At 41.5% G+C, this 16,555-nt stretch overlaps 1 protein-coding gene across 9 annotated transcripts in view; it reads right to left on the bottom strand.

Moving 5' to 3' along the window:
* Positions 1-16,555, bottom strand: part of ptprsa (protein tyrosine phosphatase receptor type Sa) — a 228,216-nt gene that overhangs the window by 122,591 nt on the left and 89,070 nt on the right. For all 9 annotated transcript variants that reach the window (XM_076725431.1, XM_076725441.1, XM_076725484.1 and 6 more), the window contains exon 3: positions 10,297-10,519. In XM_076725431.1, coding sequence (XP_076581546.1) covers positions 10,297-10,393 — 97 coding nt within the window. In that variant the 5' untranslated portion in view covers positions 10,394-10,519. The remainder of the gene's footprint in view (positions 1-10,296; positions 10,520-16,555) is intronic.

The following is a 16,555-nucleotide window of genomic DNA, read 5'->3' as shown; positions in this document are numbered from 1 at the left end:
ATGGTGAGATAATAACCCTTTCATATGGGAGATGTGCGATTAACGACGTCCTTCAGAACGTGCCTTCAGCCCACTTAAAGTGAAGTTGAAGACAGATATCACTGCAAGCCACAGAATTATACATAATTATATTAGTTCAAAACAAAGTTTCTACAGGTTTCACTTTCAGCTCTGCTGTCTCCCACTCTCATGATGGCCCTCTCATGGGCTCCATCTGGTTTTGCTCTTTCTTTAGATTCTTCAGGTAGCAGATTTAACTGAACTTCCATCAACCCAGGTTTGGTAAAGGGTAGAAACTCTGGCTATGGGCCCATGAATATCTACTATAATACAATTACTACAGGTATGCAGTGTGTGATTGCGTGAACCCTGATGAGCGTAATTAACCTTTTTTTTCAATTTTCCTCGGCTGTGTGCCTCTGGGCTTCTGCTGCCAGTTAGTGTTGACTTTGAGCCTTTCTTTTTTCAGAATCTGAACCTTGCCACGTTGCCAGTAATTGCAGGGTAGAAAAGGTTGAACGATGTTGGGGCTTATACTGCTTTTTTTTTTTAAAATTCCCATAATGAGTGATGACATAGTCCACACCATTTTATCAGCAGGTAAGCTTATTCACAATGTTCCACACATTGACTGGGCCCAATGTCATGGACACAAGGAGTTGACGCACTGTGGCTGTTGTGGGGAATCAAACACGCAAAAATCTGCTGTGTCAAAGCAACTTTGTGAAATACAGCAATCTATTTGAGTTCCTGTGAAATAAGTGTAAAATTGTACAAAATGTACTGTGAATCTGGCAGAAGCTGGCCGTTAATTTACAGTAATTATACTGCGGACTGATTTCTTTTGTAATAATGCCTTTAAAGTGGCATTAAAGTAAAATGCTACATTTACCACCTTTAACCATCAGGCATCTTTAGATCTGCTCGATAAAAGTGGCCTTTCTACAGTTAGACAATGTTTTATTGTAAGTCAAAGATGAACAATTTAATGTGGAAAATCTTTAATTCATTCCTATAAAATGTACTTTCAAATGTCCTCTGCTTTCTGTGTGTGTATACCTGTGTTCGCAGTGCACAGAGCTTTGGAGGTTTGATTCCCACTGGTCTCACCTTTTTTTTTAAAAATGTACACATTTCTTTTGCTTGAAGGTACCTTGTGTTAAAGCCTCCACCAAACGGTGTGTGTTATGTTACCAGAGATGACATTGAAAGGACATTGCACCCGCAGTGGACATTTGTCCCTTCCACCAAAGTGTCTCTCTATTCCCCAAGCTTCCCTCAAACAGACCGAGGTACAGCAGTGGCCAGATAAGCACACAAGACCCATCTTTATCTGCCTGGCAGGGGAACATGGCCTGAGTTAAAATAACCAGCAATGGGGGCCCGACTATCTTCACAAGACCCCAAGAATAGAACAGATCCACGCAAACACGACCGGCTAGCAGGAGGGGAAAAAAAACCCCTCACACTGTGCACAGAGACGCTTGTTTAGCTAATACAGCAACCACCTGCTACTGGCCGCTACCTCTGTTGGACCTGATAAGACAGAACCCACCAGCATTGTGATTATAAAGTGGTGGAGAGTGGGAGGTGGGTATGTGAATATGAGATGGCTCCATTTACAGTGCTTTACTGTTGTCATTTGGTAAGGGGGTGTAAGAGGAGGGAGGGGACTGGCTTTATGACTAATACAGTAATTGATGGAGAAAAGCTTCCTGAGTCATAAATAGGAGCCATTATCCACTGAATTAGCAAAGTGGGAGACAAAATGATGCGTGGCCATTCAGTGATTTGCAGAGAAAGGCAGAGAATTGGGAAAAGGGCACTTGTTATCCATCTTGCTACAAATAGGATCAGCACAGAGACCTTTTGGTACTGTTAAAGGTACTACTACAAGCAAAGTAATTCCACTTTCTCCTGTCACTCATGTGGGGAGAGGGTGTAATCAAGGTGAGGATGCAGATGAGCATGACTTCCATTTAAAATGTTTTTTACTGTTGTACACATAGTCGCTCTGGATACGAGCCACGAGTTAAATGCACATAACTTATTCCATGTATTTTCATCCCACTCACAGCCACTTTATCTCAACAAAACACACTGACAGATATTCTTGTGTCTTTTTTGGTACTAAGTGGATGAGTGCAATATGAACAACTGTGTGTTACTGATTTAAAGGTGATTTGCTGAGTTAATCCTGCCAGAGATTAAACTTAATTTTCGTATTAACCAAACAGCAGACACATGATACACACACACTGTCCTGACAGACTCTTTTGGAAAAACAAAACAACCGGTGGACCAGAGACTGAGTCAGTTTGTCATCCCAACATCTTCATAACGTCCATCTTTTTCATGTTGCCCTAACCCTGCACAGTTTCTACTGATTGAAATATTATTTGCTTTGAGGCATTTCTAAACTTTTAAAGTTGTTGCTGCTGTTGAGTGGTAATAAACCAACTCGAGTAGACTAGCAGCGAAATGTTGCTGACATTGAACTACAGCCATCTGTACTCCTGAGGTGTGCAGATTTTACTAGCTTCCAGTATCCGCCTAACAGCTATCCAAAAGACTCAGCAGGACGCCATGCTGCTAGAGCTGTCTGTCCATCAGGCCTAGACCTGGACTTAAAACCTTACCAGCCTTTATCAGCACACACACACACACACACACACACACACACACACACACACACACACACACACACGTATTGGTATACTGATGCAGGGATAGATGGATTGACAGATTGATTAAACCAAATGGATTAAACAGCAAACACAAAAACATACAGACACATGCATGCTCTCTCACACACACACCACACACCCTCCAGGCCCAAATAACCAAGCCCTATCAATCAGGACCAGTTCTCACAGGCTGACTAGGCAAGCCTCATCACTATGGAAACCAAGCCTTAAAACCCGTCTTGCTTTGTCTTGTCTGGAGGTTTTTCCACACAAGGTCGCTGCCAACAGAGACCTGCAGACTGCTGCAGAAAACTTGACCCAGGCAGGAAAACAGGCAAAAGGAGAGAAAATAAGTTGGTCAGTCTGTAGCCATTCACTGCTGGGAAAAATATTTGCAAGTAAAGACGGACAACTTTGTGGCATCATCATAAGTCAACCCAGAAGATGAGGAGGTGAGGATCTTTAACAGCAAGGCTAAACACATCTTCAGTCATTCAGTGAACAATTTGGTGCCTGATACGAGATCTACATATCAGATTTCCAAGAAATAACACCAGCTAGACCTAGCAGCAGCTGTAGAAATATGTAGCACCTTTTATAAACTGAAAATTAGAGAATTCAAGGACAAGCACCTTCACTTCCCCTTCATATGTTGCTAAAGCGCTCTTGAGCAGTACACGGAGCTCATAATAGTGATGAGAAGGGGAATATTGTGTAGTGCTATGATTGTGCTGGGTAGATGTGAATGAAATTGAATGCGTGCTTCAAATAGTATTCATGCTCTGCCAGTCAGGATGAAAAAAAAATTACAGACGGAACTTATCTCAGCTGTAGCTTTATCCAAAGGGCATGCTTGGGTCAGGCTCCATTCCTACGTAACCCTTACCTTAGCTGCGCAAGCTTGAGGGTTAATGAAACAGTTGCTTTTCCAATTAAAATATAAGGAAGAAAGGCTAATTGGGATTTGCTCTTGGGGCAGCTGGGGGTGCCAAGCAGTTGTCGACGTAATGATTCACAAAGCCGCCTGGATTGTACAGCCAGTTCCCACAGCAGAAAATTGTCCATCTTGTAACCTCAAAAATCATGTTCTCCTTTCCACATTTTGATAAAGAGGTGGGATAATATAACATATTTGAATACAATTTGAAGCGCTTTCACAAAACAAGTGATATTATTTTGATACAAGTGGAGAGAAAAACTTTAAAGCACATATTTCAAGACAATTCACAAAGCAATTTCCACCGCCAAGAAGTGAAATTATGTTACACCATTAGGAAATTCACTTGTTTTAAGAAAACACATATTTTTTTGGCTCAGCAGTACATGCAATGCGTGAAGGCCTGACGTTTTTGTGCAAACCCTTCCCCACTGCGTCATACAGTGTGCCATCTATGTCGACTGCACTCCAAACAAACTTGCAGGGCTCAGGCTTTGCAGTCCGTGAGGGACTTGTGGCAGGATGTGGGAATCCAGAATAAAATAAGTTCTGGAGTGTTAGTACCCAGAGGTGAAAAACTTTGCCTGACCACACTGCTGTCAGAGCGAAGCAGCATTTCTAAAAAGAGTGGCACACTCGTAATAAGCACAAATTGGTCCCACTGAAACCATTGTTGAGAGCTAAAAAAAAAAAAAAGCCAAAGACACTAAGTATTCTTCTGCCCATTGGAAATAAATAGGCTTGATTCCTCAGAGAGAAAGGGGGGAATTTACGCTTAAGTGTGTGTCTTATTTCAAATTTGCCATAGAGCGCATGCTGAGGAGGTGAAATGGGAACAATTTTGTGTCATTTAGAGACTCACTTGAGGAAATTGACACTTGTTGGCTCATTAAATGAAGAGGACACCTACGATTGCAAAAGGTGTTATAGGTCTGATCAAAACAAAGAACAAGAGAATAAAGAAAATGGAGACAAAGCAATCTTCTATCTCTCCACTGAAAATCAAACGTTCACTGAGAAACAGTCACTGTATCTTTCTCTCCATTCAAGTAAAGCCACACGCAAGGTAAAGTCCCCACCTGTGCAGTCTGAGAAAGAAGGTCTGAAAAATTATCGGACCAACAGGCATCAAGGAGTATCTTTCTTTGGGGGGGATTCAAAAACCTTTGAAGATCTAAACTTGCTCATCAAAGGAGGCAATTTTAAAAGCCACCTTGTGGTGTGTAGAATTTTCTTTCTGCCGGCTGGAAAAAAAAAAAAAAACATTGAGGGATAGCACTTTTCACGCACTTCAATCACTCGTATTGTTCTGTCAAACTGAGTGCATATAACATCGTTCAAACGACTGGAGCGTGTTACTGAAAAGAGACTGAGAAAGAGAGATGAAGGCAAAAAAGAAGAGATATAGGCATCACCCACGCTGTGGCTGCAAGCTTGGAGGACAGCTATTTGATCAATTGTTCTGACCAATACTGTGCTTTTAGAGGCACATTTCAATAAAATAAATTACCATGAATGGATTATTTCTTGTATTATTACCACTATGTTTCATCTTTCAAAGCTAGTTTGATAGGGGAGAAAATGTATGCTGTATTGAGCTACACTGTGCTTGTTGCATGGCAAAACATTAATACGTGTCCAGCAAGCAGGCACTTTGACCACACGTGCACTAAGAGAACATACAATGTGCATAAAAAACATGCAATAAGTGGCAATAGCTTGACTTTATAGTGAATGCAAAGGCAGGGGGTTTGAAGTCTTTCCAAAGCACACTGGGAAAGATCATTTCATTACACCACTACATCATATTGTTTCCCTCTAGCATTTGTAAGTGCACAGCTATGAGAATTCAGCCTATAACATCCTTCAGGATGCAGACAGCACCAACAGGCTACTTGAGGCAGGGATTCATGCCTGCAACACAATTAAAAATTAACTTGTTTTCTTCTCATTTGAGAGAAAAACTGTGTCTCGAGTGAAGCATGATGGGGCCAAGCATGCAACAGCAGGGTGCACATAAAATTGAATTTGACAGAATTAACTTGACACTGCTGGCTCAAACATAATTTGACTGGAAAAGATAAGGAGTGGGGTGGGGGGGGGGGGGGGGGGGAGGAAAGACCGAGCAATAGAGAGAAAAGAGGAGAAACAAACAACAATGCAGCGAACAAGAACAAGTAAATAATGGCTCCACTGAGGGGTTTCATTTTTTTTCAAAATGGCACCTCCAAAGGAACATAAATAATTGAACACCCCTCACCCCGTCATTGTGAGTTCAGGCCAATTACTATTACGAGTATTTTGCCAAAAATGCTACTGTTGAAGGCTCTGAAAGGCCAAAAGAAAGGAGAAAGAAGACGTGAGGAGGAGGTGAAAGGCCAGAAAAAATACCAAATAACCCTGTCTCACTGTCCAAAAACTGAACTCAATAAAAGTGATTATTTTCATCATTCAGGGAGGCAAATATGAACTTAGGCCTATTAAAACATCAGGTTTGAATAACCAGTGACAAAACTGAGGGGTCGTCATAATGGGAAGTGTTAATAGCAGCAGAGCTGTTGGAGTCCGGGGCCCCGAACACTGGTGTCTGGTGATGTGTGTATGTGTGTGCGTGTGTGTGTGTGGCCACTTTTTTGTGCAAAGGAAATGGTTAACGCCATGGCAACTCTGTCACCCCACAGCTCATAAATCAAAAAACTAATATTACAAGATGGTATTCATACGTCTAATAACTTCAGTAATTATCTCCAGTTTCAATATTCACTGAGAAATTTTTAATCAGTCTCCCTGACAATGTCAGAAACGCAACCTTTTGATGGTTGAAGTAAAAAAATGAAACATACCTTTTGGCTTCTGGGCTGGATTCAGTTCTTTTAACCAGTACTGTCTAACATACTGGTGTATATTTCACACTTACAGCTTTCAGTGGCAGTGGGTCTTTGTTTTGATGCTTCCCCCCCCGCCTTTAATCATTACTAAAAAGCACCCTGGGCTGCAATTTTGCATAAATTCTATAAATAGTTGACTTAATTTCCACTTTCAAAACAATTGCCAGTTAATGTCCAATGATAGAAAATAACTTTGATAATGCTTTGATAAAAAATAAAGGATGCACTTGTATGCTTGTAAATGTTTTGGAGCAAAAAACATGGCTGCACGCACACTGCATGGTGATAGCTTGCTGTTGCTAGCAAAGTATTATTACTGTTATTGCCACTTGGTGTTTGCAAGTGTGAGTATGAGACAATAAAGCTGTGTTGACTAAATATTTGTTTTAATCATTTCAATATTGTTTGTGTTGAATGTCTGTCTACAAGGCACATTTGTACATTCTTTAAATTATTATTTTTATGGCCTGTTAGAAGACAGGCCTTTGAGCTGAAAGGCCCAAACAAATAATCAAAATATGTATGAATATCGCATGTTAACACAATTACTTTAGGTTTTTGTCATAAAGCAAATGCATGACACTCCCATCTAGTTTTATAGCTGTGCTACAAAAAATATTATACATGTACTCACTCAATATGCCACAGTCACCTATGACAAAGCTCAGATGACACACCACACATTAGAATAATGCAGCCTGTGCACACACACTCACACGCACACACATACGTATGCACCTACGTACATGTTTCATGCAAACATGCAGACAAATATAGACACACACAAACAGGGAGTCATGCATTATTACAGTATGGGTGGCGGGATTTATTGAGCCATCTTTCTTTCTCTTTTGATTAAAACTGTCTCCTTCTCACAGTGATTTATGAGTGTAAATGGAAAGGGATGGAGGGCAGAGAGAGAGAGAGAGAGAGAGAGAGAGAGAGAGAGAGGGAGGGAGGGAGGGAGGGAGAGAGAGAGAGAGACAGAGAAAGGGAGGGATATGAGAGGAAGGGATGACATCATGCTTTCAGCTGATTCTCATTTGCAAAGAGTGGCATGCACCGTGTTTGTGTGTGTGTGTGTGTGTGTGTGTGTGAGAGAGAGAGAGAGAGAGAGAGAGAGAGAGAGAGAGAGAGAGAGAGAGAGAGAAAGAAAGTGTTGATATGAGGTGGAGGTTGGTGTCTTTGGCCCCGTCTTTGCAGTCCACCAGGTGTGAGTGATTTTACTTGAGCGACTACACCACTGGGCTGTGTGTCTGTGTGTGTGTGTGTGTGTGTGTGTGTGTGTGTGTGTGGTTGTGCTTGTGGGTGTGAAAGACAATCAGAGAGAGCTAATCTGTGAGTGTGTGCATATATTTCCAGGCATAATGGTGAGGCAACGCTGTGTGACCCCAAAAGAGATGAGAAAGAAGAGCAAGGGAGTGTGTGAGACGTGTGTGTGTCTGTGTCTGTGTGTGTGTCTGTGTGTGTGGCCAGGCAGGGGCAAGACAAGAAAAATAACATAAGTGTGAACATGAGCAAGAGACAATAAGAAAGAGTGAGAGAGCTTGACAAAAACAGCCATCATATCCACAGGCAGAGCAGACAAAGACTGGCAATACTGACAGATGGGGAGAGAGCCCTGCTGCTAGTGTATTTCTGTGTGTGTGTGTGTGTGTGTGTGTGTGTGTGTGTGTGTGTGTAAGAGAGAGAGAGAGAGAGAGAGAGAGAGAGAGCGAGAGAGAGAGAGAGAGAGAGAGAGAGAGAGAGAGAGAGAGCGAGAGAGAGACAGAGAGAGAGAGAGGGCAAGCTAATCTCAATCAAAGATGAAGCAGATTGCACTGAATGTTATTTAAACCAGGGCGAGCAAGCAGAGGAATAGGTTCCAGTGGAGGAGGGAAACTGAGTCCTGACACAGTGGAGAACTGTCTTAACACGCATCATGTTAAGACGAGGAGCGTTCACTTTTAATTGGGAAAATGAGTGTGTGGCCTTTCCATCGGTGAGACAGAAAAGACACACAGGACGAGAACAAAGACATCTGTTTGACATCTGTCTGAGTGCAATTTCAGATGTTTTCAGCCAGCTGAGCTGAAAGACACTTAAATTATGCTACCAGACACTCAAACCACCATGCAATCAAAAGTAGACAACTCCGTTGCAACATGAGAAAAATCAAGCCCTCCTGTTATCTTGAACCGCTGAGAAGGCGCTCACTGAATGTCAGAAACTGAGACGAGCGAAAAGACAGACAGAGGGAATAAGGCGAAAAATGGAAATTGTCTTGCAAATTACCTAAGATACACAGAAACTGTCTCAATTTCCCCACAATTTGTTTGTGACACCTAGACTGTTAAATAGTATGCCTGAAATGCCACACATGGCTGAATCCGTTATACTTTAATTTTATTCTAAAATGCCATTTAAAGATGTATTTTTAGTCTTTGATGGATTCGGTCTCTTTGTTCAGCTCTTCCTCATTTCATTAAGTTTTTGCGGATTTCATCGAGTTCTGCAGTTTGTTTACACCTAAAAATATAACTAATGTCAGGTGTCTGTATTCATGTTATTTTGGTAGAAGTTCATTTTATTTAACAGCCATGTTAAGAAACTTGTTCTAGAACTAGTTAATAATTATTTTTTTTCCCCTAAATGTACTTTTTTCTTAAATGGTGGTTATAATCAAAATGAGACAATACCATAACGCACACAGATACAACACAGAGACAAAAACACTGCAGTAAATTTGTACACACACCATGTACATGTCGCATGCAGTGTATGTATAACTTGTCACGCACACACTCCAACACACACGCTCACAACGACCTACAGACATACACACATTCACCACGCCATACATATATAATTCTTTCACAAACTCACCAACATACTTACCCACGCACACACACACCCACACACACACACGCTCACACAAACACACGCAGGATTTACAAACAATGCAAACCCAAGGGGGAGCTTCCCCACCTCGCCATCACTCTTGTTCTATTTCTCTGCAGAGCCTCCTCTTTGTTTTGTCTCCTTAATGCTGCTCTAAGCCCATCTTAACGGGGAAATGGTGCAGAACAAATCCTAAGCAGGAGTTGACGGGTGGGATAAGAGACTACTGACGTTCCTCTGTTACTACCATGGGAAATTATGGAGGACAATTTATACGGACAACCATCATGTCTACATGGTAAATATTTCTAGATACCCATGCTTTAACATTATCTGGGTTTCTGATCGGTATCACAGAACAATCTGATGGCTGAAAAGTCACATGTTCAGTCTTTTCAACAGAGAACATGCCTATAAACAGCTACAAAAGCACTGAGGCCCTACATGTTCACCCATATTAAGTGCAATACAAATACAAATGCAGATGTAAAAATGACAGTTAGTCTTAGAAGTCAAACTTAACTTTTGACATTGCAGTGAAATTCTTTTTTTCTTCTTCTTTTTTTTTGGCTGAGGCAGACTCAGAGGCAGTCAATAAACAACAGACCCATTGGAGATGAAGACAGCCTTTGCCAGATAAGATATCAACAATTTAAGAGAGAAATACATGCCTTCACAGGCTCACCAAAGGCTAACTGACAAGAAGAGCAGCACCAAGCAGCTCAAGTATCTATGAAAGAAAAGAAATGCTCGCCAAAGATAAGTTGCCATCCTCCATCTTTCTGCTATGTCCCTGTTTCTAACCCATGCATCAGATATGAATTTTGAACCTCTAAAGGGCACTACACAGGAAAGCTGAGAAGTTATCAGTAGTAGGATGGCCAGTCAGTTTTTTGGTACTTACATAAGGCGTGGGAGCCGGTGAGCAGCAGTGATAGCAGCAGAGTGGTGACAGGCAGCAGGAGTGGCAAGGAGAGGCGAGGGGCACCGCTGGTGGCCATCTTGGCTCCAGTGGGGAAAGGGGGACAGGGAGGGGTGGGGCGGGACTGATCTTTGACCTGGCTGGAGAGCCGAGGCCCCGACTGCGAAGGGAAGGTTGGGGTCTTCACGCAGGACGGCTTGGCACTCTATAAAAAGAAAGAAGAAGTTTTTGTTAGGAACTTTTTTATGAGTTTGGCCTTCAGTCTGTTGTTCACTCAAACATTTGTATCTGGGATCAGATCACAAACACAATACATTTTCTACAATGGACACCTCAAAAACACCCAACAGATGTAAGGAAAAGTAATATTTAGCATTCACATACTATGACAGTGACGCAGCACCATGCAATTGTTTCATTGTTGCAACAGTTCGAGGTGGAACAAAAAGGCCTAGATAAAATGGTGCCAAACTACATGCTATTACTTCTGAGCATCTGACAGCATGTTGGCAGCCAGAGCCACTTGCAGTGAAAAGGTGATGGTCCTGCCCACATCAACAGGACAAGACTTTTGCTAAGTAGGAAGGAAGGAAGGTAATGGTGACACTACTGGAAGCAAAGTGTCACCTACCCCAAACCCTGTAACCTCCCCATCTCGCAACCAGCGTCTTCTCACATCCCTTAATTAGCAGGGGAGTCACTGTTTTCGTTCTTTTTTTTTTTCCTTCCTAATCGCCTGATCTTGTCATTATTTGCTTATCTCATTGCCTTGTAATTACACAGGCACCCAATGATATTCCAGGCACCGTCTCTTTGTTTTAGTCAAATTGCCATTAATCCCCCAAGCTACACAGAGGGACCGGGGACGCCTCCCACCACACACACACACACACACACACACACACACACACACACACACACACACACACACACACACACACACACACGGACACCCACACACAATTTCTCTCATTGATATGTCTGGTGCAGCACAGAGCCACCGCCAAGTAGTTATACATAGTCTTTAATTAAGAAGACGTGAATAAAGAGACAAAGAAAGAGAGAAGTGAGAGAGATCCATGACATGAATGTAATGAGTTTGTCAGTTTCTTTCTTTCTTTTTTTTGACTTGTATGCTGTTCAGCTGACACCCTTATCCGCAGTATTTTACATCAAGATGAGCGAGCAGGTAAGCTTTAAAGAGGTGCCGGGTCTTGCTCAAGGTCAACAAAGAGCACTGGCGTCCCAGCAATCAAGCTGTAACACAAAACTGTCCATTCTCAGAGGACCCAGATCAAAGGACAGCCCATGTTCAAGACTGTGTCAGCAAGCATCTGCCCCGCTTTAGTGTCCTTGTGCAAGACATTCCTCCCAGCTCCGGGGATGCTACTCAGCTGAGCCTACATGAGAGGTGATGGCGACTCTTTAGAAGTGAGATTAATTACCTGCACACTGGGTGGTTAACAGGGTACTGTATAATACCAACTGTGGCAATAGTGGATGCCCTGAAGCAACTTTTTGTCCAGGTAACCTACAACGTTAAGATAACATTGTGTCAACAGTTTTGATCCATGAAACAGTCTCTTTGAAACTGTCCCTGAACACCTCATAAAACCTTACCTGCTAACTCGCTGCAAGTTGCTTTTGCAACTGTCAGTGACTGAAATGTGAACTGAATGTACGTCAAAAATAGCATAACTGATTGACAGTTACAGTCTCTATCATTCAGATGCAATCAGGATCAGAAGCACATTGGCTAAAACAAAGTGACAGACAACTTAACGGGCCAACTCCAGAGGGATGTAGAGTCAGAACATAGGAGCTACCTCACTTCCATAACTATGTATAAAACCTTTTTCATAATATCATGTTATCTGGAGTAGAACAACGAAGGAAACAAAGGAGTGGCGTAATTATGCCAACTACATGAAGCTGCTTATGTGTCAGAGGCATTGAAAAGTAAATTCATGCTGCTGTTTTACGGGGCTGGATTTGTGACTGCGGCCTTCTGAGCAGCAGAAAACCGCAGCTAATTGCAGTGTAACCAAGCACCTCAGACAGCAGGCGTATACAAGCACCCCACCCTTCACAGCTACTGGACCACGTTCTTCAACTGGCTGGATGAACGAGACAGACACACGCAGCAGCAGGCACACTTAAAATAATGCCACAAACACATACAGGAAAACCCATAGGCCTATATGACACAAACGCAACCATACAGTATAAAGTTGCTATCCTCGAAACACAAATAATTTTTTTAACATATGTAGTTCAAACAGTGTAATTCAAGAAGATCTGACACATGCACACTTACGAAAACACAAAAGGAGCGATCAACAATAGGTCTTTTGTGACGAAGCTACATCAGAAATGAGTGGGTGTCTTTCAGAAGCTCAGCTCATCTTTCAACACAATACTATACACACACAACCAACATCCGTGTCCTTGCTTGTTATTTTCTTTTTTCTTGGCCTGGAGGGTGATGTCACTGGTGAGAGCAGAGAGAAGAACAGAATATAGAGAAAAGGGGAGTATCAAATTGTATAGGGGACTTCTGGATGATAGCTCTATTGTTCAGACTGTAAACATTGGTGTAGGTAGAGGGAATCTTGCCATGCTTGTAGGAATTACTCTATCGCTCACAAGATGCCTTATGATTTATGGCCCACCCCTTAGGGCATGGCTTTCTATCTCCACCTTTGGTTGCTATATGAACTTCACAACACAATTACAACAGCTATTGTTGTTGAACGGCCTCACCAAACATAACCTGACGTCATGTGTGGGCTCCAGTTGAACCATACACACTGTTTATGCAGCTCAATGCTGCTGTCATTTCTGAACTGCAAACAGAAGATGGGGGAAAAAAAGGGCCGATGTGATATGGAAAGCACAGCTTCTTCTCATGCTATTAGCACCTCCATGGGAAAACCTGCCAGCTCTTGCTAAAAGCATTCATCACTTTCACTCTCAAAACGGACAGAGAGTATTTAGCATTCTGGTAATGCTAGCAGGGAGGCCAATCGATTGATAAACCTTCACCATTACCTCAGCTGCTTCTATATTATAGGCTGTGATCGAGAGGAAACTGCTAATGGTCATGTTTAGCAGATTTCCATATGACTGGGTGACTGCAACAGCTTACTTATTTCTTGGGAAAATCGGGCTAATTAGCAATCATTAGTGATTATTAAGCTTGCATAGACGAACATTGGAAAAGTAAAAGCACTACCTATTCGAGTACCACTACTAGCAATTGTAACTTAATGCTGTGTGGCGCTACCCCACCACAATAACTTTTGATGAACTGTTGGCTGTCTTGAAATCATCATCAGCAGCAAAGATTGTGACAACAATATCGTATCTTCAGATTCTCACTGGCACAATATGGATGGCAGTTTCATTAGCCTAAAGTCATGGACTTTTCATTGAATAACTACTTTATTATCAGGTTGCCTTATAGTAAAGTACCAAATTTACAACTCCTGAGTGTCCACTTCAGCATTAGGAACCTCAAAGTTGAGATTTCAAAGGTGAGTGAACAATTGACTTATATTCATTAAGTGCAACTCCAATGAGATGTCCATGTTGTTACTATACTTACCAACACGTAAATCATAAGCATTTTGAGTTCTAGCATTTACAATATTATCAAAAGGCTTCCTGCCTTCTAGTGGAATCAAAATATTTAACATTTAACAGGTAAAACAACTTTAAGCAAATTCATACAAAGACATGCATAAAGAAAGTGCTGCTTATTTTTCGTTTCAAACTGACAACCTCAGTGTCAAAGTCCACTCATTTTAGGTTACTGTCACTGATGGGCAGTAAATCTATTTTGAAACGAGAACTTTTTTCCCCTGGCCATCATATAAGATACTAACCGGTCGCCAAACGTAAGTAATTACAGCCAAAATGGCGGCACAATTTCCACTGAGTGGCGGCAGTCACTGGCTATCAGGGACTTCCACTTTGACATGGTCAAGCTTGAAATTCAGCTCGTTTCCCCATGCAATATTGATACTAATGCATTTGATTACTGAGATTGCGAAAGGCGGCGAAGGGAAGGGAAGATGGGGATTTGCGCCATAAGCATGAAATGAGAGCAGGACCAGTAGATAAAAAACTGTGCACATGCACACCTACACACATGCCACAATGGGCCAGGAAAAATGAAAAATGAAGGGCAAATCTTACAAAGTGAATGAAGGTACAAGCAAGTGTATGCATGGATTTCTCCAGAAGAGACCAGTGACTTCAAGAAAACAAGCTATTTCCATCCATTCATACAAACTGTACTGTTACAAAGAGCACACACACACACACACTGCAAAGATGTGAAGATGCATTCGCGAGGAGAAAAACAAATACTTATCACCTGAGGGAGCACATTAATAATCTCTTTTATGAGGTGAACTGTAAGCTCACTTCGCACACACAGTTAAAAAGACCTCAGTTTGGTTGGGCTTGATGATCAAAACTGAGTGTTTGATGTCTAGAACTTCAAAAAGAATAATATTTTCTTTTTGTCTAGTTGTAAGAGAAGGTTGGACTTTCTACATGAGTACATTGTTCATGCATTGCTTGGTTTCTGGAGTGTGTGTGTATCAGCAAAATTTAGTTTTTGCTTCCTGGACTGACAGCCCCTAATTACAGTGACTCCCTGCCTCAGCCTCGTAGGGATGTTGTTAATTCTCCAGGGATGGGTATTGGCTCTTCTACCTTTTGAGGATCATTTAGGAAGTTGTGGTAAACTGGCTTAGAAAAATCTGTCCAAATGTCATTGGAGAAGTAAAGGTTTTCATTTTTTAAAAAATCCAGTTTCCAACATATTTTCCAACACACTAACTCACAGGCTATAAATCTAAGGAAATGACTTAAACTAGTGTACATTGTAATAATAACAATGATGAAAAAAACCTAACAACATTGATTGAAAGCTAATCAGAATTGTACAATCAGGATGAGTGATGCTGGTAGCTCTCTGTGTCCTCTGCAAAGTTAAAGGTCAATCTAACCACAAACGGCTGCACACCTCAAGCTGAGTTTGATTCATTTTCTAAGAGATCCAACCTTCTAGGGCTTTACCAGCTAATGTGATTGCAATGTCCACCGAGGGACAACTATTATTTTTCTATAAAGGGCAAGCGGGGCACGTGAAGTGAGCTGAAGCCTGGTTAATTTTCTTCAAATGGGGATATTATTTGCAACAATGGCCACTAATGATACAATATGTTCTTGCTCAATATCTCACACCTACAACAAAAGCCCAACCAAAGTCTTTTAAGTACTCTAAAATACCACTAATGCCACTTATTTGAGGGCCATTTTGGCAATTTTTAACTCTTACAAATCAAATAGTCTGCAGAGTGGCTAACGTTACCATTAAGCAGCTAAGGCTACACGGTCACATCATTTAAAAAAATAATAATAATAAAAAAAAATCCATATTATTATTTTCTCACCATAAATAAACATATTGTTGCGTAACTCGTTTTTAGACCATTTGCTTATTCTCGTTGCTTACTTTGTTTATCTTTGACCCAGCAGCACCAATAGCCAACTGATGGCTTTGGCTAATGGCGAACTGAGAGTTGCTAGCGGAGCACTATGGACTGCAGCTTTGTGAAATGGGAAACGTGTGCCAAGAGGAGTGTGACAGCAGTTGATGGTTATATTCGTGACTCTTAACATGTTTGTTTGTAACAAGCAATGTAAAGTCCTTTTGGTGAATAAAATGGCCAATTTTAATAGCTAACATTATGTTAGCCACTACTCTTAGCCAGATAGGTGCAGCCAGCCAGTACTTGTTGTCTAGATGAGTTCTGATAACTAAAGGTGTGGTAACTTCAAGGCGTTAAAGAAGGGAGATCTCACAGCATTCCCTCCATATGTGGTGAAAACAGTCTGAACTTCACTTATAGGGATAAAGATGCAATTTCCTTGGACAGTAGCTACTGTGCTGATTTGAAAGCATTTTGCTTAACACAGAATCCACATGAACGCCATGAAACGATTCTCTATCATCTATTTTGGATTTCAAAGAAAAAAGAATCAGGCTGATGCAGTAGCTGATTGTCATGAAAATAAGCCAGTCAATTGTGGTGTTTTCTGTCTGATGATGACGGAAAAATACAAGGCTAATTTCTGAGCGAATACTACCTTTTTCATGGCCCTCTCTAAACTCTGCTATCTGCCGTTTATGTTCACCCTTCAGCTGCTGTCTCTCCCTCTGCAG

This window comes from Chaetodon auriga, chromosome 3 (genome assembly GCF_051107435.1).
Source record: "Chaetodon auriga isolate fChaAug3 chromosome 3, fChaAug3.hap1, whole genome shotgun sequence".
Classification (NCBI taxonomy): domain Eukaryota; kingdom Metazoa; phylum Chordata; class Actinopteri; order Chaetodontiformes; family Chaetodontidae; genus Chaetodon; species Chaetodon auriga.
Note: the sequence above shows the minus strand (reverse complement) of the source record. Positions and strands in the feature narration are given on the sequence as shown.